A 25,080-nucleotide genomic window follows, 5' to 3' on the forward strand; every position below is an offset into this window, starting at 1 on the left:
GCCAAAAAGTATACCTTATAATTTTGTCACTAAGTTGGTTGATTTAGCACAAATATACAAAGCGTTGGGGCAGAGGCGGGGAGATAAAAATTTTTCGTAGAGAGTAGTTGAAAAATGTTCCATTACTGGCCTGGCAGAAACCCTGAAGCTGCGTTGTAAAACAAATGGTGTAGATTAGTTTTGAAAAGTGGTAAGTGGTAAGGGATTGTGAATAAAATCTCGGACTTAATGCTCCCTAACCACACGATATTCTTTTTTTATTTAGTAATAAGCTGCTACATATTTGGAGGTTCTGGTGTTTGTAGGTCACTGAACAGACATTGAAATCTGATTTATATTGTACAACTGTAACATAGAAAGAAAAAGTATTTATATATTTTCCGTAAGAATATTTCATTGAGTTGTGTATAATTTAAAGAAGGTTTGTCCCCAAATGGTTTTGCTCACCTTGATTGTGTGTGTGTGTGTGTGTGTGTGTGTGTGTGTGTGTGTGCGCGCGCGCGCGTGTGTGTGGTTTTCTTGTTTTTGTATAATGTGTACAGTTTATGTCAAGGGCATTAAAAGCCTCCTGAAGCATAATCTTATCAAAGGGATACATTGTTAATAAAATGTACTTAAAATTCTTAAAACCTGTGTTGTTCTATTTGAAATTTTAAAACAATCAGTGGATTGAATTGCGTTGATTTGAATTAGTGCCGCTATGGCTGATACGTGTGACGCCCGGTAAAAATGACTTTTAGGTACTACAGATAAGAGTCTAGTTCCATTAACACATCAGTGGCCTACTCCAAATGTTTTAAAATATCTAGACTTAGAAAACATTCTTCATAATTCTAAGCAAATACTTTATAGTTTGGTGTTTTTGTTTTTTTTTTTTACTTCATTGTAAAGGGTTTGAAAAACTGGATCTGTCTTTAAAACAGTTCTAACTTTTTCGAGGAAATATACAAGATAAGTGATGATGGTATGTATGATGATGACTTTTTGTGGGAAGGTATTTGATTTCTCCTGCAGAAACTTGTCCTCATCAGATAGGGTATCACATAGCCACCTAGTGGCGAAAGAAAATACCACAAGGGAAATTACCAAGGCTGGAGAGTAAAATTCAATGACGAAGCCAGGTCAAAGCTAGGTTATAGTTGACTATGTGTGGTACGATAGTCTCGCTTACAGAAACAGATTGTTCGGATAACTTGGTTCTTGGGCATATTTCTGTGTATCGTTTTCCCATTGCCTTCTGTATGTGCATGTTTTGGGCCCCAAAATAAACTTTAAAAAAGCATACTTAATAATCATCATACAGCTGATCTTTGTAGACCTAAACTTTAGAAAGTTTATTTCATTTAAAAAGAAGACTCTTTGGTATATAAAAATACTCAAAAATAAAATACCGTCTTAGTCCATTTGGGCGACTATAGTAATACACCACAGATTGGGTAGCTTACAAACAACAGAAGTCTATTTCTCCGGTTCTGGAGGCTGGACGGCTGAGGCCAGAGTGCTAGCATGGTCGAGGGAGGGCCGTCTCCTAGGCCCCAGAATTCTCGTTGTGGCCCGACGTGGCACAAGGAATAGGGAGCCCTCCCGGGTCTCATAAGCACACTCATCCCGAGTACGTGAGGGCTCCAGGCTTGTGACCTAATCACCTTCCAAAGGCCCCATCTCCTAATACCGTTACCTTCGGGGGTTAGGATTTCAACATAGGAATTTTGAGGAGGACAATCATTCAGACCATAGCAACTACTTTTGCATTGATTAGAAAAAAAGAAATACTAAAGCTTGTTTCTTTAATGCTTATCTTAGAGGATCAAGTCAACTGCCTTTGCTTGGTGCTTTAAATTGAATATAGTTACTGTATATCTTTTAACTGCTCATTCTGAAGGCATTTTCTCTTCTGTTGTATCTCTTCAAGGGTTTTTAAAGGTTCTTTATGCAAAATGTTTAATATGTTTTGTAAATTCTTTGCGATGAAAGCCAGTTTTCTTTCCATGGAGCTCTTACAAGAAATACTAGATGTTGTCTAATTCAACTTGATCTTCTCAGTAAATACACATTCTAGTGGGGGATCAGTTTCGTTAGAATCAGCGCGAGTCAGGTGTTAGACTGGGAGCAAGCACCTTTGGTGGCGAGTCCGTGGTTTGGTGTGGCGGCGTCCCTGCACCCAGCCTGAACCATCACGGTCCCCTGCAGGCAGCTGAGGACTGCTCTCCAGTTTGATGTGGTATTTATAGATCATTAACACCAGTGCTTCCCACCATCAAAATACCCTGATATTTCTAAGGAAGTGTTACTAATGCGGCTTTAGGTACAGTTCTTTTTAAAGGTATTCACGGTTATGTTAGGAAAAGTAGAGCTTATCTAGAGGAACACACATATTTGCAGATGAAATCATACGATTCACTTCCAAATATCAGGAGGGAGGGCGGATAAGGGTACGGATGGACTGAAACAGCCGTGGGTTAGTGGCTGTGGGCCTGATGATGTACATAAGGGTTTGTTAAACTTACTATACTTTTCTGTCATTTGAAATTCTCCAGGAGTATTTTTTTCATCCTAATAATTCTGACACATGAATACAAATTTCAAAGTTTCTGAAGAACATTGCTTAAAGCAATGCTGTTAAGACGCCACGTAGTATTGACAAACGCTTTAAATATGACCGCGTTTGGCGTTCCGGACATGGGAGAATGTTTATAGCCAAAACTGCAGTCATAGTGATATTGTAAGCATTAAGTTATGTAGCCCCACATTTCCTGTTGGTATTTTGCTTTATGATTCTCAAGGTTGAGTGTGCATCCAAATGCTTGGAAGGGAGCTGATGACACACATATTTCAGGTCTCAAGCCATGGAGATTCTGATGAGGTTTGGAGTGTTATCCCCAAATTTACATTTTTAGTGAGCTCATGAGGTGACTTACTGGCTATACTTACTGTTAGATTTTCATTTCATTGAGGTAGAGAACACACAAAATGCAGCTGCGAAATATTTTAATTAAGGCTTTTTTACAACAAAAATGACTTCAAGGTTTTGTGGGTTATTTTTAAAAGAAAATCCATATGAAAGACACTAGTTACAAATCTGTCTTCACTGCCATTGCCATTTCTTTTATAGTTGCATGAGAAAGGAGCAAGGAGTCTAAGTGATGACAATACTGGCCCCCAAAGTCTTCTCAAAACTGTTAGATTACTCAAGATACTCATTTTTACAGTGTTAGGAATACATGCCCAGTTCTCCAGCAAAAGGTTCAGTTCTGTGTAAGGAAAAGGTTGAAAAGCCTGAACAGAAGCCCTGCTTGTGCTGGTATATTTCGGCCAGTTGGCAGTCACCTTACTTGGAGGTGTGCGTCTTTTGCTCTCAGTCTTGGCTGTGTGGTGCCGATGACACAGTGCAGGGCGTTCGGTACCAGAGGCGGAGGCGCTGTCGCTTCTGGCACAGCAAACGAGGAGTTCCTAAACATGCTTGCTTAAAACATGGCAAATAAACGTAAAGCGCCGATGGGCAGAAGGCAGAGAAAGGACCGGGCACGTGTGGAATGCCCGCTATGCCCCCGGTGCCTTGTACATACTGGTTCAAGGAGACAAAGCCGCTGCTGAGCGAATACAGAATTTCCCACCCTGTATAGAGCTTTTTACAATTACGTCTAAACCATGCCCAACGATGGGGGTGCACTTTATTCATTATGTTAGCATAACAGGAATATAAATGAAGACAGTGAGGGTATTTTCTTGACCCAGACCATTGCAAAGACCAAAGGGTGCCAAATGAGAACAGGTCATTTCTGTATAGTAGTTCTTGAAAAAAAGAGGAACCAGAAAATGTGAATGGAATTAATAACATTTTCTCGTTTCTATTCGGAGGTAGTCGTCAAAACTCACGGTCAAAGACTGATGTCTACCAAGTAGGAGTGCTGTTATCCTGACAGTAAGTCAAGAGTCCCTGCCAGTCCCGCTCTTGCCTCGCATGCAATAAGCTCAGTGGAAAGGCAGTTGGGACCTTCCTGATCATTCACGTGTCTACCTTTCTAAGGTCTGTGCCCCCAGAAGAGTTCATTTTACTGCATCGGTGAACTACAGATTATCATCACTTCAAGGCAAGTCTAAAATCTGTTTTACCCTCAAACGTCTGTGATTTTTTTCATTAAACACACCCGGAATAACATTGACACTTCATGCTCTAGTATCGAATCTTCTGTGGCCTTTATTAAAACCTTAAATCTAGTTCCTTTACCCTAAAGATACTGGACGTGGGGGTAAAGCTTAATGGAAAATTTCCTCACTAAAAACTGAACTTGTGGGACCACAGCCCCCCTGGCCAGTACTGAGGGTCTGGGGTCTATCCCTATGTCAGGTTCCAGGCCTGCTGTTCGAAAGGTGGGCCTGGAGCACACCAGCAAGGGGAGCCTGTCCCCAGGAGCCTGCCATGTCTACGGCAAGCCTGCTCCAAGGAGGAGTGCTAAGTTCCATAGCTCCTGACCTCTCAAACTGAGCCGGACCGTAGTGGTCTCACACTCCCCACCCCCGCCGTGACCGCTCGGTGGGTTTACGTACCGAGGCATCTGGTGACAGAATGGTGCCGCCGAGCCTCCTGTTCGTGTCTGTGTAGCAGAAAGGCATGCGACGGGTACATACTGATTAGTGGTCGTGCTCACCTTCATCTAAGAGGGTAATCGAGGGAGGAGAGGCCAGACCCATGGGAATGGCCATTTGCGTTTTGTACTCTGAACACAGTGCTGGCTCTGGTGGATTTGTGGGGAGACTGGACTTGTCTCCACACATGGGTGAGGCCAACTGGGACACATAATTCAAATTAGTTTCTCCAGCTGGTATTTCTCCCAGGGAGTTGACGTAGTTTTTTCCTAGTGCCTTCGGTCCATTTTCAGATGATGTCAACAGTCCCAGCTGGGGCTGGGCTTTAGGGGTTACTGGGACGTGGCCACAAGAAGCGGAGTCAGAAGCCGCCTGATTATAGGTAAAGTTCTCAAAACAGATGCAGGGGCCAGGCCCGGAGTGGCTCTTCTCTGTTGGGAGGAGGTAAAGGTAGGTGGGCTTGGTGGGTTCAGTTTCTGTCAGTGACTTCCTAGTGCCTTCCTGCTTGTTTATGACTTCAATAGCATCTGGAATACAGTCCTTGACATTCATTATTGTTAGGCGGGGGTTCTCCTGGAACAAACAAAAGAAATGCAAATTGTGTGTGTGTGTGTGTGTGTGTGTGTGTGTGTATAAAGTATATGCAAAACGCACTCAGGGCTTCAGGTTTTGTGTGTGTGTTGTCCTAGTCACAAGTTAACTGCAGGTGCTGTTGCTAACCAAAGGATTTCCCCCGATGGAAGAAATCTCAAGGCTCCATTCACCCATTTCACAGCCCTGGGAGACGAGGTGGCCGTCGCTGTTATATCTTCTAAGGAAGTCTAGAAAAGTACTATCACACCCCTAACCTTCAATTAGTCTTTAACAGATACATGGTATACGTACAATCTCCCAGCGTTTACCTTGGATTTTATTAATGACAGAACGCTGCTCTTGTAAGGATCTGGAATGTCAGGGTAACACTTCTCCTTCATCCTAGAAAACAGTGAAAATTAGACTGAATTTTGCAATACAGTGAATAGTTAAGAGAAGTCTGCAGTCAGCTTCCTGGGTTCTCACCCTCGCTCTATCACTGACTGTGGGACCTTGGCCAGGCTATTTAACTCCGCTATGTTTACATCTTCTCATCCATTCAACGGAGATAAGGCTCTTACTTACAAGTGGCGTGGAGAGGATTAAATGAGCCGGAGGCAAAGTACTCAGAATCACTTAGAATACTGCCAAGCACACACTACGTGAAATACCATAATATTAACTAGCGTTACTGAACAGGCTTTGCAATCTTTTCAAACGGCTATTGTTTTCCTTATGTCTCGACCTGAAAAGCAAAAATGTTAGCAGAATTTTCACATTTTCATCGAAGTCTCTGTCCTTCGCCTTTGTAGCACCTTCTCTCATTTTATTCCGTGTGATTTCTATCTTATTAAACTCTTTTCTAGATATTTCTCTTTCTTCTTAGATAAAATCTTCCCCACGCACTTACCATTGACTTTTCAAGTAGCATAAGATCATGATGAGCAAAATGGAGAAAATCATGGGGAGTATGACACGTATCAGTATATGGGCTGGAGAAGAAAACAGAGAAAATTTTCCTGAGTACTTTTCCCTCCTCAAAGGAACAAAGGTAAGTTTGAGAGTAATTTTACATAGTTATTAATCCTCAAAGGTCTAGTTATGCAAGATTCGATCTGAATTCTGGCTGATGGGGTGGGGGGTTCCACCTCCCAACCAACACAGGGACCGTTCGCCATCAACACCTAGACTTGGACTTGGTCCCTCCTCTATGAGACCGGATCACTACTCCCAATTCTTCACCCCCCCGCCCCCATATCAGAATTATTACCCGCCCCCCCTTGCCAAAGCTTCACAGTGAGCGTACTTCCCTGTGTCCTGACTTGGGGCTCAGCCACGTGACTAGGTTTGGCCAATGGGCTGGTAGTAGCTGTAACACGAGCAGCTGCTTTAAGTGCACACGCACAGCCTGCCTTGCCCTCTAGGCCCCTGTGATCCACCAGGAGAAGGATGTGTCTCTCACAACCGCTGCCCTTCTAGCCTGAGCCCCAGAGTGAAGCCATGGAACCAACCCAAACCTGACGGAAGCCTGGAGTCCAGCCTGGCACAGCCCCGCTGAGATCAGTTAAGCCAAGAGCATGAACAGAAATATTCGTTTCTGTATGCCACGGAGATTTTGAGGGTTTCTGTTATACTTCAGAAATGAACTAGTGCATCCCCCACTTTTAGTCTCAGACAAAATGACCTGAATGTGTCTTAACCTGGAATAATTATCCATTTTGATTCCTCAGATAGGTCATTTTCTTAAATACCCATCTTTTCTGTCCCCCCTGCCTGCAAGCCCAACAAATAATAATTCCACTGGGCCAGTAAACACTGTCTTTTGCAGATGCAAATTGCACAGGGAGGGGGGTTGGTGGGCTAACGGTCATTCACACGTACACATGTACGTATATTTCTGTTCAATATATCTGCTTCCCTGCCCCCCCTCCCCCCGCCCCCCCACCTGGTCACCAGCCCTGACACCTGGCTGTCCTGGAAGGAATGAGGTTTGATTTGGGGCTGGGGATATGGTGGGAAATGTTGGCATTTTTTAAGGGAGGACAGGCCTGGGTAGATGCCCAGCCCAGTGTTATGAGGCAGCACAGGGTTCTGAAGAAAAGGACACACGGAGAGGTAAGACGATGCCGTAGCTAACACCTCACCAACTGGCCTGAAGTTAAACCTGATGGCAGAAAGGGGGAAGAAACTCTCTTCCTGACTCCACTAAAGAATACTTTGCTCTCAACTCAGTACTTTGGACTACTATAACTGGTTTTAAGATTCAGTTAAGTTATAGACTTCTAACTTACTTAAGAAGCCCGGGGACCTAGCCATGGTAGTTTCCAAGTTTCAGACTGGTTTTGCTAAACTTTTTTAGCAAAATGCATGATGAAATGCATTATATGCATTCAGAAAAATGCTCATAAGAGCACAGCTCAATGCATTTTCACAAGTGCCAACACACATGGCCAGTACCTAGAGCACAAAAAGGAACATCAGCTCCCCAGAAAGCCCCCCTGGTGTCCCCATCCAATCATCGTCCCCTCCCAAGGTAACCACATCTTGTCTTCTAATAACGCATTTGCCTCTTTCTGTAGCAGACTCTTACAGCAAGGGTCAGGGCTGGCTTCTGTCACTCAGCATGGCAGTTGTGACATTCGCCCGTATTATTTTTGTAACTGCAGAATGTCATTCTCATTGCTCTAATTACGCACTTTATTTTCCTTTTTAATAATAGTCAATAAGCCAATAAAGAGTCACAGACGAGGCTAAGGAGGTTTATCATGAATAAGGGAGATAAATGAAATCTAGAAAATATACTTGAGGTAAAGATAGTTATTTGTATTATGATGTATGTGTACACACACACACACACACACACACACACGCACACCCTCTACCAGCTAAATAAATACCAAGACTGGAATAACAACAGCCTGAATATAAATTAAAATTTTCTGAATTTACCCTAAAATAGTTAAGAGTGCTCAAATAATATAAATCCTTGACTGACATCTGAGAGTTCTGACCTTCAACTTGGAAACCTGGGGCCACGTTGCAGCTGACAAGTGAGCAGCCCTGAGTGCCCCGATCTGCCGGCATAGACACAGATGTCCTCACCCCTGGTCAGCAGCTCTACCTGCTGTGGCCATCATGTCCCTACGGCTCCGCCACCAGCAAAGGGACCCTGCACCGAGGACCTAGGATCGCTGGTAACTTGGGGCAGACTTTTCAGTCTGTTTCCCAGAGAGGAGTGTCTGCAAAGGTCCCTTCCAGTGGGGACCTTCCATGATACACAATTTGATACTTGCTTTTCCTCTTCTTCTCCATCAGTATCTTCCTCCCCCTGCACCCCCACCCCCACCTTCCTGTTTATTGGAGGTCAGTGTTTACCACCAGAATCTGATTTACCATTAACTGGTTCCTGCTGCCCTTCTCCCTGCCCTCTTCTTTCTCCTTCTTTCAAGCCAAATGCATTTTGAAAAGTGGATCTCTTTGTCTCATTTTTCCCCCACCAATCGGCAAACAGCAGGTTCATGAAGGAACCTGCCTGATCCCAGCAGACCCCACCCCATCTCTCTCAACTGCCCCCAGAAAGGCAAAGTCAGGAGGCGGCTGATTTGCCACTGAGGGAAACCAGCCAGGGAGCCGGCTGCCGAGGGCAGCTCTGCTGAGAAAACCACCCGCCCTCCTCTAGACAGTGGGTCTGGGGCCCCGGGGGCCCTTCTGAAGTTGACAGGAAACTGCCATCTGTGATTTTCAAGCCATTGTGGGCCCGAGTGGCTCAGGGACCACAGCGACAGACAGGCCAGAGGAAGGTTCCAGGTCATAAGTCAGTCAGACTCTTGTCTGTTTAACGTAGTTGGATTCTGTGTGACATTTTGTGTGTGTGTGTGACACAGAATCCCATCTAGAGAAAGAGAAAGAGAGACAGAGAAGAAAGGTTTAAAAATTCCTGATCTCGACAACTCACAGTATTCATCTGGAGTTGTGACCTTTGTGAAAGCGCCCTGGGGGCCCTCGCCGACACTGGTGTATGGAGTGAGGAAAAACTCATAGAAAGATGCGGGCTGCAGGTTTTCCACGACAAATGTCTTCTGTTTGGGGTTGTCAATTTTGTATTTGCAACATATTGAATCATCTGTAATTTAAAAGAAAAAAAAATTTTTTTTTCAAGAAAAAAAAAAGCGTGAGAGAGATCTTATGACAGGGTTGGGCACCAATAATCGTCTTGTTGACTCAGCACCGTCAGCATCCTACACCAATCAAATATTAAATCATCATCTCATCACTCTGGGTCATGGGTGAAATCTTGAAAACACGGCAAGAAAAGCTGGTGATCCAGAGAGAGCACACAAGTGTGGGAGAGACAGTAAGAGCTGGGGAGAGACTTAAAAATACATTGTAATAACCTTTAACAAAGTCAAAGGGAAAAAAAGAAAAAGGGCTTAGCCAGGAAGCTTCGTAACCGGCAGGTTTTCCGAAGCCGCTGATGGTATTTCAAATGCTTCCCAAAATACCGGGCACTCTGTTTTAAGTAAGTCAAAACACTGACCCCCTGCCGTCTGGCCCACTAGTTTGCTGAAGAACACTCTGGATCAAAAAGCATGCGAGAACAGGATTCGGTGTGGCCGGACTCAGACATGGCCGCCTCGCTGGCGGTTTTGAAGAGTGAAGTCTTGAAAGAGTAAACCAACCAACAAACACACGCGTCACCTGAGAGGACTGCCTTTTCAGATCCCGGGAGGCACCGCGCAGCCTTGGACTTCAGATAGAGGGAGTACCCTCGTACAAAACCGGGCTGGGACTCGGCGGCATAGTCCTTCCAGCTCAGAGTAAAGGAGTAGGAGGTCAGGTTACTCATGAGCACTTGAGGGTTGTCTGAAGGCACTAGGAAAGGAAGTTGGGGTAAGAAGAGTCATCACTCGCAAATCTTCTCAGAGGGCTCACGTGAACTAAAAGTAGGGCCACAGCCAACCCCAGAGCCTGTAGGCACTTACATGCCTCGTTCGGGAGTTTTCTCCACTTCTCGGGGGGATTTATGCCCTGACACAGTTTGTGAGGCCTGGGAAGGAGGTGACCCATCTTCCTGTCCAAGTCTTGCCTTTCACAGATGAAGACAAGGACGGCCAGAGAGACTCAACAGCTTGCGCGAGGTCACGCAGCAAAAAGGAGAATGAAGGCCTTCTTAGACTTCATTCTGCTCTTGGATTCTTAACAGTGCTTGACGGAAGACCCTGCCAGAGGACGGACTGAAGGGGGTTTTGGCGGGACTCTAGCTCCCGGGTTGTGACAGCACCAAGCTATGCAAGCGTCACTGAAGCAACCCAGGAGTGTTTGTTCTGGAGGTTTCCTGAGCCTGTTTCACACGCACGTGCACGCACACCCTGCCAGTCTCAGCCCCCTCCCACCCATGAAGGGGTGGGAAGAGGTGACCTGATCGGTGCAAGGGAGGAGAGGTCCCAAAGGGCCCAGATTTCAGTGGAATTGAAATTGCCTTCCGTGGCTGGTGGAACCACAGGAAAATTTCCAGAGGATGATTTCACGGCATGTGTCAAAAGTCTTAAAAATTGTAAAAGAAATGAGAAACTATGTAAGTTCAAGCCTTGACTCAAGTATTCTAAGACCTCATTTAAAAACCATTATGTGGATATGGACGAAGATTTCACTAGAATGATGGTGACTCGGGGCATAAGAGGTGGGGCTAAGGATAAAAGAGACTGAGCACTGCAGAGAGAAATCACTTAAGATGCGTTTCATAGTTTATAGTTGAAAAACTTGTAATCCTCTATGTCTGACAGGCAATTTGACATATGCAAACAATTATTTGCAATGATATAGTTAAATAATACTTAGTGACATGCGCCAAAAAAGCACTTTATAAACTGGATAAAGTCCCCTTTTTACTTAAAAATGTTTATCTGTACAGGGAGAGAAATACCTGGAAATACATCAAATATTAACTCTGGATATTTGTTTTCTGGGGTGGCAAAATTAGCAATGAGTTTGTCTTCTTTTGCCATACACTGTCTTTAATGGAAATGGTTTATAGTTTATGAGTAAAAATATTTTTTAAATCCAATTACCAGAACAAATGGGACCCTGAAAATCAGGAAGAGTGTTGAAATATTCCTGAACCCACAGCTCGGATCTCTGGATTGTTCTGAACAAGTCTGCCCACGGACACGTTAAGCGCTGTAGACTTACCCAGTTCCTGGGAGTATCCCGTTTTTTTCTCTAATAAATAAGGAATCCTTTCTGTAGAAATTCCATAAATTCTGAAGTTGTATCGAACCCCTGGTCTAAAAGCATCTACGGAAGAAAGGTCAACAGGTTTTCAATAACACAAAGTGACATTCTCTTTATTTCTGCAAAGGAACAAATGAAAAATGAATTGGCGTCTCCTAAATGCCTTCCTCCTCGGGATTTCTGCACTTCATCTCCACCGTCTTCCCTGCTTCCTCTGGCCTTAGAGTCCACTGACTCCAACTAAGCCTGAGGGAGCTGTCCTCTACGCCGTCCTCTCCAACAAGGGCTCTCCAACACCATTTTGTCCACGTGCAGGAAAGTGGGTGCAGAATTCAGTCATGCACAGAAAACCATTTTATTTTATTTTACTTTTTAATGTTTATTTAGTTTTTGAGAGAGAGAGACTGACAGAGTGTGAGCAGGGGAGGGAGCAGAGAGAGAGAGAGAGGGGAAGACACAGAATCCGAAGCAGGCTCCAGGCTCGGAGCTGTCAGCACAGAGCCCGACACGGGGCTCGAACCCACGAGCCGTGAGATCATGACCTGAGCCGAAGTCGGAAGCTCGACCGACTGAGCCACCCAGGCGTCCCCAGAAAACCAATTTAAAGTCTCTTCTGACTCCAAGTCCCCTGCAGCGACTTGTCTTCTCTCGCCACCCCCCACCCCACCAAGCGGAGCACTGGAAGGCTTTGCTTGCACTTCCTCATTTTCCCCTCACACCCGCACCTCTGCAATCCACCTTCGGCACCGCCATGCCACTGACACCGCCCCGGCCGAGGGCAGCCTCATTCCCTCACTGAATGCCCTCCCTGGCCTCCGTCACCCTCTGCAGGTCGACGATTCCCCACATCTTTACCCCGAGCCCAGCAGATGGCGCTACTGACACCTCTACTCCAGCGGCAAACCTAGGCTTCTGGGACTCGGCTAAATTGCCAATCCTGAAATTACAACTCCAACGTGGGAGGTAAGAGATCAAATTCTACATTTGCCACCGAAAGTGAAGGAGCTGATGATTGACTCCGACCACGCTATGTCCTAAATGTGTCCCAAATCCATACACCTCTCTAGACGGGGAGGGTTATAATGTCCCTTTGCCGTTCATTTGAGAGAACTGATTTCAAGGCACAAATTTATGAAATCGTGAAAACCTATCCCAGCCTCAGGTCCAGAGCGTGTCTGTGAAAGTATGTTTCAGACCAAATCTTAGACCACATCATTGCAAAATGTGAACTCCTCGCCCCCGGGCCTGATTTCATCATTTCAAAATGATTAGTTTAGCACCAAGTATCCATGAGATGGTCCAGAGGTCCTGGTTGAACTTGCTGCAAGGTGCAGGGAACAAGACGGTAACACGGAGGACTCTCCTTACCTGAGCTAACAACTGTGCTTGTGGTATCGGGACCTAGGTTTTTCCACTGGAGATCACAGAGCGGGTCCCCGGGACGTTCACACCACTCCACGACGTAGCCCGTGACGTCTCCGGGTTGGGGTTTCCAAGACAGACAGAATCCGTCCTCTGTGCCCTTGACTCTTTCTTCTTCAACCTCTTCTGCACATTACAAATACAGCCATGCTTCAGATGGAATTCATTGTACATTTTCAAAAAAGCGTTTGAAGAAGAAAATAAACTTGAACACGTACTGTCTCTGACAGTTAAGGGCCCCATCACCTGAGTGGCTACAGAAGCTCGGGGATGGGGTAATGTTTTCACAGGTGATTTCCTGCCTCTCACCCCCCAGCAAATATTTACATCTGCCCTTAGGATACCTCTGTTCTAATCTTCTGAGACCCAACGAGACTTCAGCCCCAAGACAAGCGTCAGTGAACAACTTGCCATCAGGCCAAATCCAGCCTCCAAAGCTTGTTTTATGACCCTTGAGCTAAGAAGGGGTTTAAGATTTTTAAAGAGCTGCCAAAAACAAAGAATACAGAATATCGAACAGAGGCCGATCATACGATCGTACGATATCGAACAGAGGCAGGTCTGTGAAGCCTGAAATGTTTCCTATCTTCCCCTTTACTCGAAAAACTGGCTGACCCCATGTTTGGCACTTGATCCACCTTTTTTTTTTTTTCTTTAAAGTTTATTTATTTATTTATTTATTTTGAGAGAGAGAGGGAAGCAGAGCACACAAGAGGGGGAGGGCCAGGGAGAGAGGGAGAGAGAGAGAGAATCCCAAGCAGGCTCTGTGCTGTTGGTGCAGAGTCTGACGTGGGGCTCGAACTCATGAACCGTGAGACTATGACCTGAGCCGAAGTCAAGAGTCAGACACTTAATCGACATGGCCACCCAGGCACCCCTTGGTACTCGATCTACTTTTAAAAAGTATCTGTTGGACAGATAAATAATGCGCCTTAATCCCCCCACATGATGCTGGCTGCTCCTGAACTATTATGTCTGTGATGTTAGGGGGAGAAACCGAGTGAGAACAACAAAGGAAAGAGTTCAGATACGTACCAAGTTGGACTATGCAGGGACGTGCACACTGCTCATGACCAATCTCAACACACTTTATCAGCCACGATAGGTTTAAATTGGAAAAAAGCGATATGATCTCAACGGACGACAGTTCTAGTGATTTCAAGCAGACTCACCCTGCGCCTTCAGGGATGAGAATTTCTCCTAGTTCCCGAGGCTGACCTCACAGCCCGCCACTGTTGACAGGGCAGTGGTCCCAGCCAGTCAAGTGAGACAGACCCAGACCAGGACTGGGCCTGCAGACAGCTGCTCAGAAAAGCAGTATTTGCTCAGAAAGGAGCAAACATGGCTTGGTATAGACTTCTACTAAAACTTGACTCATGGGCGCCTGGGTGGCTCAGTCGGTTGAGCGTCCGACTTCAGCTCAGGTCACAATCTCACGGTCCGTGAGTTCGAGCCCCACATCGGGCACTGGGCTGATGGCTCAGAGCCTGGAGCCTGCTTCTGATTCTGTGTCTCCCTCTCTCTCTGCCCCTCCCCCGTTCATGCTCTATCTCTCTCTGTCTCAAAAATAAATAAACGTTAAAAAAAAAAAAAAAAAAACTTGACTCATTGTTCATCTGCAATTTGAATTTAACTGGGCATCCTGTATTTTATTGGGCAATCCTAATTACACCTGAACATTGGTGTGAAAGCACAGTGCTATTAATTTTTGTAGTTATTATCCAGTGGGGGACACCCAAAGGGATGTGTAGCTCTAGGTATAAATAAAGGGTTCCCCATGAAGGCCTTTGTATACCCCACGTATGTGGCTTCCCTGTCTTCTTCTGTTAAAGAAATAAATCTCGTTTGCATCAAAGTTGACATTTTTCACTCTTATTCACACTGGCTAAAATTTCATCCCAAAGTTAGAACCGTAACTCTTATCAAGCTGCTGTTTGAAAGCTGCAAATATGTTTTAAGAAGTGGAGATAGAGGGAAGGAGAAAGGACATGTTTTTTCAGTCATTCACACTCTAGTATGAATTGGCTTAACCTTAACAGTCGGCCTCATAGCACATTGGTGATTTTATCCACTGAAGTGATTTAAGAATGTGGGCCACTGGGGGGCACCTAGGTGGCTCAGTCAGTTGAGCGTGTGACTTCGGCTCAGGTCATGATCCCACAGCTCGTGGGTTTGAGCCCCGTGTTGGGCTCTGTGTTGACAGCTCAGAGCCTGGAGCCTGCCCCTCCCCCACTCACACGTTCACTCTCCCTCTCTCTCCCTCAAATATAAATAAATATTAAGAAAAAAAAAAAGAATGTGGGCCACTTAAGGAAGACTGGATACCCTCACGGGGGAAGGCATGGAGGTCTGAGAGCAGGGCATAGGGAAGGAAGGTTCGGTAGGAACCCACAGATAGAGAAGACCCCCAAACAGGTTACAGTGCTTAGTGTTGTTTGGAACCGGGCCTCATTCAAGGCCGTCTTCTTTTATCTATCAGCTCCCCCAGGGTGAATGAAATGCCCACTCTTCCTGCTTTGTCCTAATGAAGACAGAATACAGCTTTTCACTTCCTTCTCTAATGCAGTTCTTGATAAGCAAAGGTCACGTTAAGTAACTCCTTAGTTTTTCTTCTGTGCCCAAGCTTAATTTCTTTTTCTTACTTGACACACCGGATTGTTCTTTAAAAATAAATAAAATAAAACCAAGCAACACTTCTCTCTCATCGAGCCTACTTAACCTAAATTGAAGCCTAGCTTGAGTAACAGGTATAACACAACGTGCTGTAGCCCCATGAGCAGGACCTGAAAGTGTCACAGCAGAGCCTGAAGAAGAGCATGATCGACAGGCGCACAAATGAGTACACGACGTCGACTACTTTGTGCCCAAGCGTGCGTTGTCTCCTACGCATTCCTGTGCGTGCGTGTGTTGGCGGGGGGGTAGTATATCCAACCTCTTTTTACAGCTCTCCCAAGAAGGTAATTCATATGGCTACTGACTGTCCACGTAAGGTCATCTCTACCTTGTCTGGTCTCTCACAGGCTGAGGGATTAGCCAGTTGCCATCTTTCATTCTACTTCAGCAAAGCCTTCCAGAAAGATGATGCCAGTCAGTTCTCCTTCTCACCTCTGGCAATGCTAATGGGCTCTTTCTGCGTGGCAAGGACTGACAAATATTTTACAGTACGATAAATGTGACCCGCAATTTCATAAGCTACAAAGCATGTTTACACCAACCCCAGCTCTCAGCGAAGACCGCTTATTGGTGTTGCATTTACTTGAGCAAATGTGAGATAATTCTCTGAATTTCTTGGAGAATCTCAGGGCAGCAATGTCCTGAGCTGTGGCTGAACTCTCACACCGAGCAGGGCTGTCCCGGGAAACACACAGCCATGCCTGGACCAAAAGAAAAAGACTAATGGCGTTCAGGAGCTAGCTCTTTTGTCCCGCCAGGTTACTGCCTTTCCAATGTGTCCGTTGCTACTTAATAACATCACCTGGGCCACAGAATAAAAACAAAACGAAACTCACTGTTTCCAGGGTCTCCGGACACGGCGATGATCGAAGCGGGGGACGTGCCCACACTGTTGTTAGCTGTGACGCGGATTTGGTAAGAACACTGGTCGAGGGTTAGTTCTGTGCCATTGGCCGGAGCAGGAATGGAGAGGAGCTTCAAGGTGGACGGTCTGTCTAGATTTTCTAGAACTACATTATAGAAGAGAATCTTCCCATTGGCCTGCAATTTTGATAGTGGCTGAGAGAAAATACGGATAACCATTTCAAAATGGGTTTTCGGGGCACCTGGGTGGCTCAGGCAGTTAAGCGGCCGACTCTTGATTTCGGCTCAGGCAATGATCTTACAGCTTGTTGAGTTCGAGCCCCACACTGGGGTCTACACTCATAGCGGGGGCCTGCTTGGGATCCTGTCTTCCGCTCTCTGCCCCTCCCCCACTCTCTCAAAAATAAATGTTAAAAAATTCAAAATGGGTTTTTCTTTGAAAGGAGTTTGCATCATTACTACTGCTTTACACACACACACACACACACACACACACACACACACCAGCAAATTAAAAAACAGTTTAATAGAGAAAATAACCGTCTAAAGCAAGCTTGAAATCAGGCATTCCGTGGTAACTGAAGTGGAGTACAGAACAGGACTACTTGAGCTCCTCAAGAGCATGTTGGATCTAGAGAAGCATGACCAAGTCAGGAGAGGAAGGGGCTCCTTCAGCCTGGGTAAGAAGGGACTCAGAGGGCACTGAGGGGAGAAGACACGAGCAGACCCGGGCAGGAGGGGCCTGGCCCCTGGCCTCCCTTCCCCCTCCAGCCATCTTTCCCTGCGCAGTTGTGCCCTGAGCCATTCACGGAGCACACGGTTCCCTCTAGACCATCCTCCAGGTCGAAGAGAATTCCCTGCCCACAAGGTCCCAAGCCTGGTGCCAGGGGCCGTCCCCCCCCAGCCTGCCCTCTCAAGAACAGCCGGTGCCCCTGGTGTGAGCACCCTCAGGTCTGAGAATGGGTGCAGAGAGCGGCTGTCTGCGGGGCTGTGCCCATGTGTGAGTGCCTGGGCTCCCTGCGGAGACGGCCAGCGTGGAGGTGGGAAGGACAGCCAGGTGGGCGGTGGCTGGGGGCCAAGCCATCCGGTACGGTCATGTTTGATACGAAAACACGAGCTGAGGAATCCGGGAGTTTCAAGCACAAGCCTGGACTTCCAGGTTGCCATGGAGGCCTTAATAGACAAGGCACAATGACAAACTAGATTTTAGTTTACTTTTTTCAAAATACATGTAGAGTATTTTTTAGCTTGACCCCTAACTCCTACATGTAAGTTACTGTACGTAAATAGTCGTATCTTTCAAATATGGTATGTGCTTTTCCACTTACACCGGTGCCCCGGGCCTTGCAAAACTTAGAGCAAGGCTGGACAGAAGTTACAGAGCTACAGCTTCCAACAGTCAGAACCCGCCATCCGCGCCACCGGCTGTCCAGGAGGGAACAGTCTGAGCATCAAGGAGACGGGTGGGGGCGGGGATTCCCCCACTGGGTAAGACGTTCTGCTGGACTCATGTTAAGATCCCTGCCAGCTGGAGCCCTGCACCGGCAGCCAGCGTCCCACTGAGGGACAGTGCCAAGCCAACGTGTCTGGTGGAATCTGTGCGTCTTACCTTCCAGAATAAAGTCACGACACAATGTCCCTGCACTGACTTCACATTCCTCCAGACATCAGGAGCCTCTGAGGGAGCTGAAATCAACCAAAGAAAAGATCGTGGGTTGCGGTATGTACGGAGAACGGTACGTTCACCCTTTTTCTACTCTGGTCAAAGGTGGCGAAGATGACCCGTCCTACCTGAGGCTTGTTTCTCATTTTCTCACTCTCTGTGACTTCCACCCACGTGACCACGGCCGCATCGTTCACTCCTCACCCGGTGCACATGGTAGGTGCCGTACAAAAGGTCTGCTGCATCAAACTGAAAAGCTCTTCTCAAGCCTGAGCTTTTGGAAGTCACCGGAACATTGTGGAACCATCCATCAGCTAGACCAACTCTAGGAGGTCAGTTAGGTAAATTTCCCATTTGTTGAATTTCTAGGAGCGGCAGACCATGGCTACAGCCTTGCTCCCTTCGCAAAGGTTGTAACGGAAGCGTGCTAATGGACAGCCCGGGGGCTTCACAATTCACATTGGCTGGTCTTCTCACCGGGTCCTAGCCTGGGCGCCTCTCCTCGATCCCCCTCCACTGGGAAGGCCACAACCCCCGCCTCCCCACGCTGCTCTCTCCCCCAGCTCCTGGCCTGCCTGGGTCAGCTGCCCGCCCGACAGACTCTCAGGGCACCCGTTCACTGCCCTTGCTACATTGTTCTGGAAAAGTATGCATCCTTGTCTTTACCTCCAATCAACTGTAGGACAAGTGATCTGATTCCAAACATCCCCATGGAGGAAGAATTACTTTGGAACATAACACATAAAGATTTAGCCGTTTTATAAAAATATAGTTTACTGCCCCCGATAACTGAAATTTAAGTCCTTTTTTAGTTGCGGACACTTTCTCCTCAATTTAAAGATGACCGTGTATTTTCTTAAAAAATGTATTGAAGCAGATTTCAATTTGCTAAATAGCCCACTGGAGAAGCCAATATTAAATCAAAAACGTATTGAAACAACATGGGACTCTAAGCTTAATGCAAAATCTTCAGCTGGTTTATAAATTAGTCCTTGTCAGAACAGTGCCCCACAGCACAGTTGACAGTGCTCCATATTTGTGTCACATAGTCTCTACCCTGGTGCCATTTAAGTCTGCTCACTACAATTCTACTTAAGTATGGTTATAATACACATAGGCATCGACTTTTCCAGCATCAAGTAAAGTGTTATCAGAGGCAAAAAAAAAAAAAAAAAAAAAAAAATCTATAGATTCATCACTAGCAAATTCATCTCATTTTCTTGTTCTCATCAAAAGCAACATTAATTATTTTAAGGTTTATGGTACTACAACCTAAAAGTATATACAATTTACTAAACACTCTATCCGTTTGCCACTTTCCTTTTGCACTTAACTTTAGTTATAGTGTTGGAATAAACTTCCAAAAAAAACCAAAAAACAAAAAACAAACCCAAAGCCAAGCAGTAACAAAGTAAAAATTCTTTAAGAAGACAAAACTGGGGAGTGACATTACCATCAGGAACAGGGCTCTCTGCGGCAGATTCTCGAGGGGTCTATGCTCCCAGTGAGGGGAGGGGTGGGTACATCAGACAAGGAGAGGGAGCCTGCCACGTACAACTGGTGACCAACCCTTGTGTAGGACCCGATCAGCTGTCCCTGTCACCCCTCAGCTCGAGTCACTGCTTTAACGGTCCTCAAGGGGGAGCGCCTGGGTGGCTCAGTCGGTTAAGCTTCTGACTCTTGGTTTTCGGCTCAGATCATGGTCTCAAGGTTCGTGAGATCGAGAGCCCATACAGGGCTCTGCACTGACAATGTGGAGCCTGCTTGGGATTCTCTCTCTCTCTCCCTCTCTCTCTGTCCCTCTCCCACATGTGCAAGCATGTGCATTCGCTCTCTCTCTTTCAAAATAAATAAATAATCTTAAAAATAAAATAAAATAAAATGGTCCTCCTGGAGAGACACAGAAAGAGCCCTGCCAGCCTATACACATAAATATAAGCGCAAGAATAAAATATATACATGTAATCCTTCCTTTGGCAGCCAAAGAACAAGACCTGAATCAACAAGATCTCAAGGCTGTAATAACAACATCAAGAGACAGAACACATAGAATCCAGCTCTGGTTAAGGGGGGTGCTCTGGAGTCAGGTGGCCTGGGTGTGGGTCACAGTCAACAGGCTGATGGGCTAAGCCAATTAAGTCACTTAGCTTCTCTGTGCCTCCTGTCCTCATCTAGGAAGTGAGGATAATTACTCATAGTGTCTCCTGCGTGCTGTGAGGAGGAAAAGGGAAAAACACGGCAAGCGCCTCAAGCTGTCTGGAGCTCAATGTTAGCTGCTATTACAATTATTAATACTGTTATGTCTCTGCCATTCATTAACTTTGCAAACTAGGTGAGTCTCTCCAATCTATGGGCCCAAACTGCCTCATCTGTAAACTGGTCAACAACAGTAACTTATTATTTTGAATTGGGAGGAGAGGAAAGCAGGGCTGGGCCATCCAGTCTCCTGAGGCCTATGTGAACTGAAACATAATGGTTATTTGTCAGAAAAACCCACCCACTGTTCCATCAGTGGTGAGGAACCTCCCACCGCAACAGTGATCGAGAACGCTCACAGTTTGCTGTTGTTGAACAAATGATGTATCAATAATTGTTAAGTTTCCAAACACCATTACATTTCCAAACATAGCCTGAAGTTGTTTGGTGTGAGATCAATGCCTTCCTCGGCAGCAACACTACTGTTTGTCCCCAGTCCTTAATTTAAAAGTCTATCCTAATTTACGGAGCCCCAGATCCGATGGGAATCCAGCAACGCCAGGAGCTTATAAGCCGTTCTGGCAAAACCAAAGACGAGAGAGAAAATGTACAAAAGAAATAATGCTGAATGACCTAGGTCATTGAGGTGGATGACCACTGAGGTGGATGAGGTGGATCCCATTGAGGTGGATGTCTTCCCGTTCACATCTCACTAAGCATTTAATTCAGCTCTTTTTTTAAAAGATGGTATTCAGGGGCACCTGGGTGGTTCAGTCCATTAAGCGTCCGACTCCCAATTTCGGCTCGGGTCACAATCCCAGGCTGTGGGATCAAGTCCCAAGGTGGTCTCCTCACTGGGTGTGGAGCCTGCTTAAGGTTGTCTCTTTCCTCTCCCTCTGCCCGCCCCCCCTCCATCCCGCCCCAGCTCATGTTCGCAAGTGCTCTCTCTGAAAAACAATAAATGAACAAAACAAAACAACCACAAAACGATGATATTCAGCCTCTGTTGTAATAGTTTTTCCTTAGTTTTTGGTACGACTGAAAGCTCTCGGGGAAACCAACCCATCTCTGGTGAGTCAGTTTAGATCCTTGGGTTAAAGAGAGGGGAACTGAACATACCAGCTTCGGCCGTGGTAAAGTTGCGACGAGTCCATTCACTCCATTTCCAGAAGTGGTTGGCATTAGCACAGCGCACTTGGGCCGCGTACTCTGTGGAAGGCTCCAGTTTCTTCATGAGGTGCTTACCATTCACCTTGACAGAAACATTTTGCTTCTTCGAAGAAAGGAAGGAAGGGAGGAAGGAAAAGAAGAAGATCAATGAGATGAACCGAAAAAAGGAGACAGGAAGAAAGAAGAAAGAAGACAGGAGGACCAGCGAGCACACTTCATGGCAAAGTCCAATCACAGCCTGGTCCATTCTGAGGTGGGGTACGACTACTACTTCTTTGTGAAAAAATCTCGAAGGCCCTCTGCCCAATGCTAAAGCTTGTGATTAATTTCAGGACTGTTTTTAAACAGATGACCCATATCATCTGAACCCACACAGAAATAAGATTTTAAAGAGGTTTTATTCATTAGTCTCTCTGTTCAGGACATAAAGAGATTTTTGAAAATAGAAAGTGAAGCAGTATTCTTACTTGTATCACTTTTCCTTCACCATAGAGTTCAATCTGACACAATAGTGTGGAATAATTCCCAATGGAGTGGACCTTCCAGGTCATGGTGGCATTTGTGGCACTTACATTTTTGACAAATACGTTAAAGGGAGCCATTGGGTGAACTGCCAAAAAAAAAAAAAAAGGAAACAAAATTAAAAAAAAATTCAAGCATAAATCCAAAGACTTTGGTAAATAGGCAGCTCATTTCTTATTTATTTTTGTTTAGTTTTGAAAAAATGGCAACAAAACCAGACTTAGAGCACAGATGGAGTAAGCCAACTATAGCCTTTCTCTCTCACCAATTATATTAGAAACTCTGAACAAAACATAAAAAGAAACTACTGAGGACTCTTAAAATTAAACAAAAGCAGGCAGATTATGAAGGAGAATCAAAACTTGGAGAAGGGGCTCATGGGGAGAACATAACAGAACCCAAAATCTAAATAAAATAATGTCAGTAATATCAAAGGTACAATCTAGAATTATTCTACCTACAAAACTCCAGAACATGTCACTGATTTCCAAGAGAAAAGACAGTCAAAGGATGCTAACCTCACGGTGACCCGTCCATAAGAATGCAATTCGTACGGACTTTAAGACAGATCCGTGACATAAAAGTAAGCACATTTGAAATGAATAGAAGAAAAACACTTCTCAGCAGAGAAATAGAAACTATTAAAAAAAAAAAAGAATCAAATGGAAATTTTGGAGCCAAAAAATATAATATCTGAAATGAAAAACTGACTGGATGAGGTTCAGGTCTTGAAAAAATAAAGAAAGCCCCTCCCATCCTGTCTATCCCCCTGAATCCAATTAAATATATCACATGGAGCATTCTCGAATATTCTATTTGAGAACTCTGATAGTGGCAGGCAGAGAAGACCAGAAATTCAAGTATTGCTGCATTGGTAGTGAGAGGGTAAAGGAAGGCTTCTATGTTTTACCTAAATTGAAAAATACTAACTCTTGTGAAAGATTAATAACATATTGTAATCTCCGGGGGGGGGGGGGCGGGGAAAGGAATACAAATATATGTAGGCAAAAGCCAGTAGATAAATTGAAGTGGAATACTAAAAAAGTATGCAAATAATCCAAAGGTGGCAGGCTGGGAAGAGATACTCAATTTTAGGGAGGTGTAGATCAAAAACAGAGGGAACAAATAGAAAACAACTAATAAAATGGTAGGCTTGCGTCCAACCCTATTAATAATTATGTTAAATATAAATGGTCCAAACATACCAATAAAAACAGAAATTGTCAGATGGGAGAGAAAACAAAAGCTGGCACGGCCCTCGCTTTCAAAGGGCAACAGAGGGAGCAGGCACGAATCGACAACTACAAAATAAATGCAACATTGCAAGTGGGGTCATGACAGTGAAAGTGTAAAAGGAGTTTTTGGCCAAAAAGATGGAGTTCTAGAAGTCCCTATCCTGAGCCTTCATTTTTTATCTCCTTTTCGGTCACTACCCACGGGCCGATGACTCACTCACAAGTCTAACTCTCCATCCCAGACTTGTTCGATGCGCTCCAAACTCTATATCCAACTGTCTCCTCAACATCTCCCCTGAGATATCTGAAAGACATCTCAACCTTGACTTGGTAAACACGGAACTCTGTGCTCCTGCCCGGAGCTGCTCTTCCCCAGTACCTCCCCATTTCAGGGGATAGTTCCAAAACTGGCCCAATTGCTTAGGCCAAAACCCTTGCAATCATCCTAAGGAACCATCTTAAATTCCTCTTCCCCTTACCACGCACATGCCTTCCCTAAGTAAGTGCTACCAACTCTATCCCAAAGTGAATTCACAATATGACCGCTTCCCCACCAACTTCATCACCCCATCTGGTCCAAAGTCTCTGCCTGACAACCGCGGCGGCCTCCTAACCAGCTCTCCATCTCCACCCCTGCCCCGGATGGTCCAGCCTGAGTGATCTTTTCCCACAGTGTGAGTCACATCATTTATCTGTCCTGATGAACACCTGTCAACACAACTAGGTAAGACCATCCAGTTCCACAGTTGTCACATGACCGGGACACTGCCTGCCACCCAAATCTCCTTTATCTCTGGTATGGGCATGAGGACACTCTTTCTGTCTCTCCAACAACCCAGAGTTTGGTCTTATCCCACCACCTTTTCAAATCCTATTCTTTTTGCTTCAAATGCTCTTCCCCTAGACGTCTTCTACTTCTTTCTTTCTTCAACTCCCTCATCCTGATACAGGCATTATCTCCCCTAAACCTGAATATTACCTTCTCCATAGCACGTATCAGTACTTGAAGTACGCTATGTTTACTGTATGTCTCCACTCCCCGCTCTCAACCCCTCCTCCTACACACACTAGCAGACAAGCTCACAAGGGGCAGCTATCTAGTTTTGTTCACTGCCAGGTCCCCAGTGCCTGCCACACTGGAGGCACTCTGTAATTACGCAGCTGACTGAGTGGTGATGAATCTAAAAGATGTGTAGGAATTAAGAAGGTGAAAGGGGAAGGAAGAACATTCCAGAAAAAGTGAACAACATGTGTAAAGATTCTGCGTTTCATAAAAGAGAAAACAGGTGGTCAAACACTGTAGATCGAAACTACCATAAAATACCACGGTGTAGCCATTAAACTGACAAAAATGAAAAGGGTGACCGACCATACCACCTTGGAAAGACTACATGAATTCAAGGGCAAGGGTATAATTGGTACAGCCACTTTGGAAAGCCATGTGGCACTGTCTCCTGCGTGGCACATTCAAATTCTCTATGTCCTCACCAATCCCGCTCTTAGGTATACACTCAAGGAAAACAACTGGAGAAGAGTCCTGCATACATAATGCTCATATTAACACCACACCCAAGAGCAAAACCTTGATACAACCTGAAAAACCAACAAATGAGATGCCTGGACAAAATACTGTATACTTACACAATGAAATACTTGATAACAGTGAGAATCAGTAGACTATAACAACACTCAATAATATGGGTCAATATTGGCAATTCAATATTATCTACATAGTAATTACTAAATTACTACATATAGCTTGATGTCTTTTACATACATTAAAACCAAACAAAATAAAAATACAGTCTTTTTAGAGTTGCATTAGAAGTGAGAATACGTACTCCCACACAGGCACACACACGTGCACGATTTAAATGATCTCAGTGGAGGAGCAGGGTGTGGGGGGGCTGTGGGGCAGGAGATGAAGTGAGTTACTGTTAGAAT

At 45.2% G+C, this 25,080-nt stretch overlaps 1 protein-coding gene across 4 annotated transcripts in view; it reads right to left on the reverse strand.

The window, feature by feature from the left end:
• Nucleotides 1–1,779: 1,779 nt before the first annotated feature.
• OSMR (oncostatin M receptor) overlaps nucleotides 1,780–25,080 on the reverse strand; it is a 54,785-nt gene continuing 31,484 nt past the window's right edge. For all 4 annotated transcript variants that reach the window (XM_042996239.1, XM_042996235.1, XM_042996217.1 and 1 more), the window contains exons 8-18: nucleotides 21,847–21,989; nucleotides 21,329–21,482; nucleotides 17,960–18,036; nucleotides 16,323–16,545; nucleotides 12,760–12,939; nucleotides 11,350–11,454; nucleotides 9,859–10,032; nucleotides 9,116–9,283; nucleotides 6,071–6,152; nucleotides 5,490–5,562; nucleotides 1,780–5,160 (exon numbers count right to left, since the gene is read on the reverse strand). In XM_042996239.1, coding sequence (XP_042852173.1) covers nucleotides 4,633–5,160; nucleotides 5,490–5,562; nucleotides 6,071–6,152; nucleotides 9,116–9,283; nucleotides 9,859–10,032; nucleotides 11,350–11,454; nucleotides 12,760–12,939; nucleotides 16,323–16,545; nucleotides 17,960–18,036; nucleotides 21,329–21,482; nucleotides 21,847–21,989 — 1,907 coding nt within the window. In that variant the 3' untranslated portion in view covers nucleotides 1,780–4,632. The remainder of the gene's footprint in view (nucleotides 5,161–5,489; nucleotides 5,563–6,070; nucleotides 6,153–9,115; nucleotides 9,284–9,858; nucleotides 10,033–11,349; nucleotides 11,455–12,759; nucleotides 12,940–16,322; nucleotides 16,546–17,959; nucleotides 18,037–21,328; nucleotides 21,483–21,846; nucleotides 21,990–25,080) is intronic.

The sequence above is a fragment of the Panthera tigris genome, chromosome A1, assembly GCF_018350195.1.
Source record: "Panthera tigris isolate Pti1 chromosome A1, P.tigris_Pti1_mat1.1, whole genome shotgun sequence".
In the NCBI taxonomy this organism is placed as follows: Eukaryota; Metazoa; Chordata; class Mammalia; order Carnivora; family Felidae; genus Panthera; species Panthera tigris.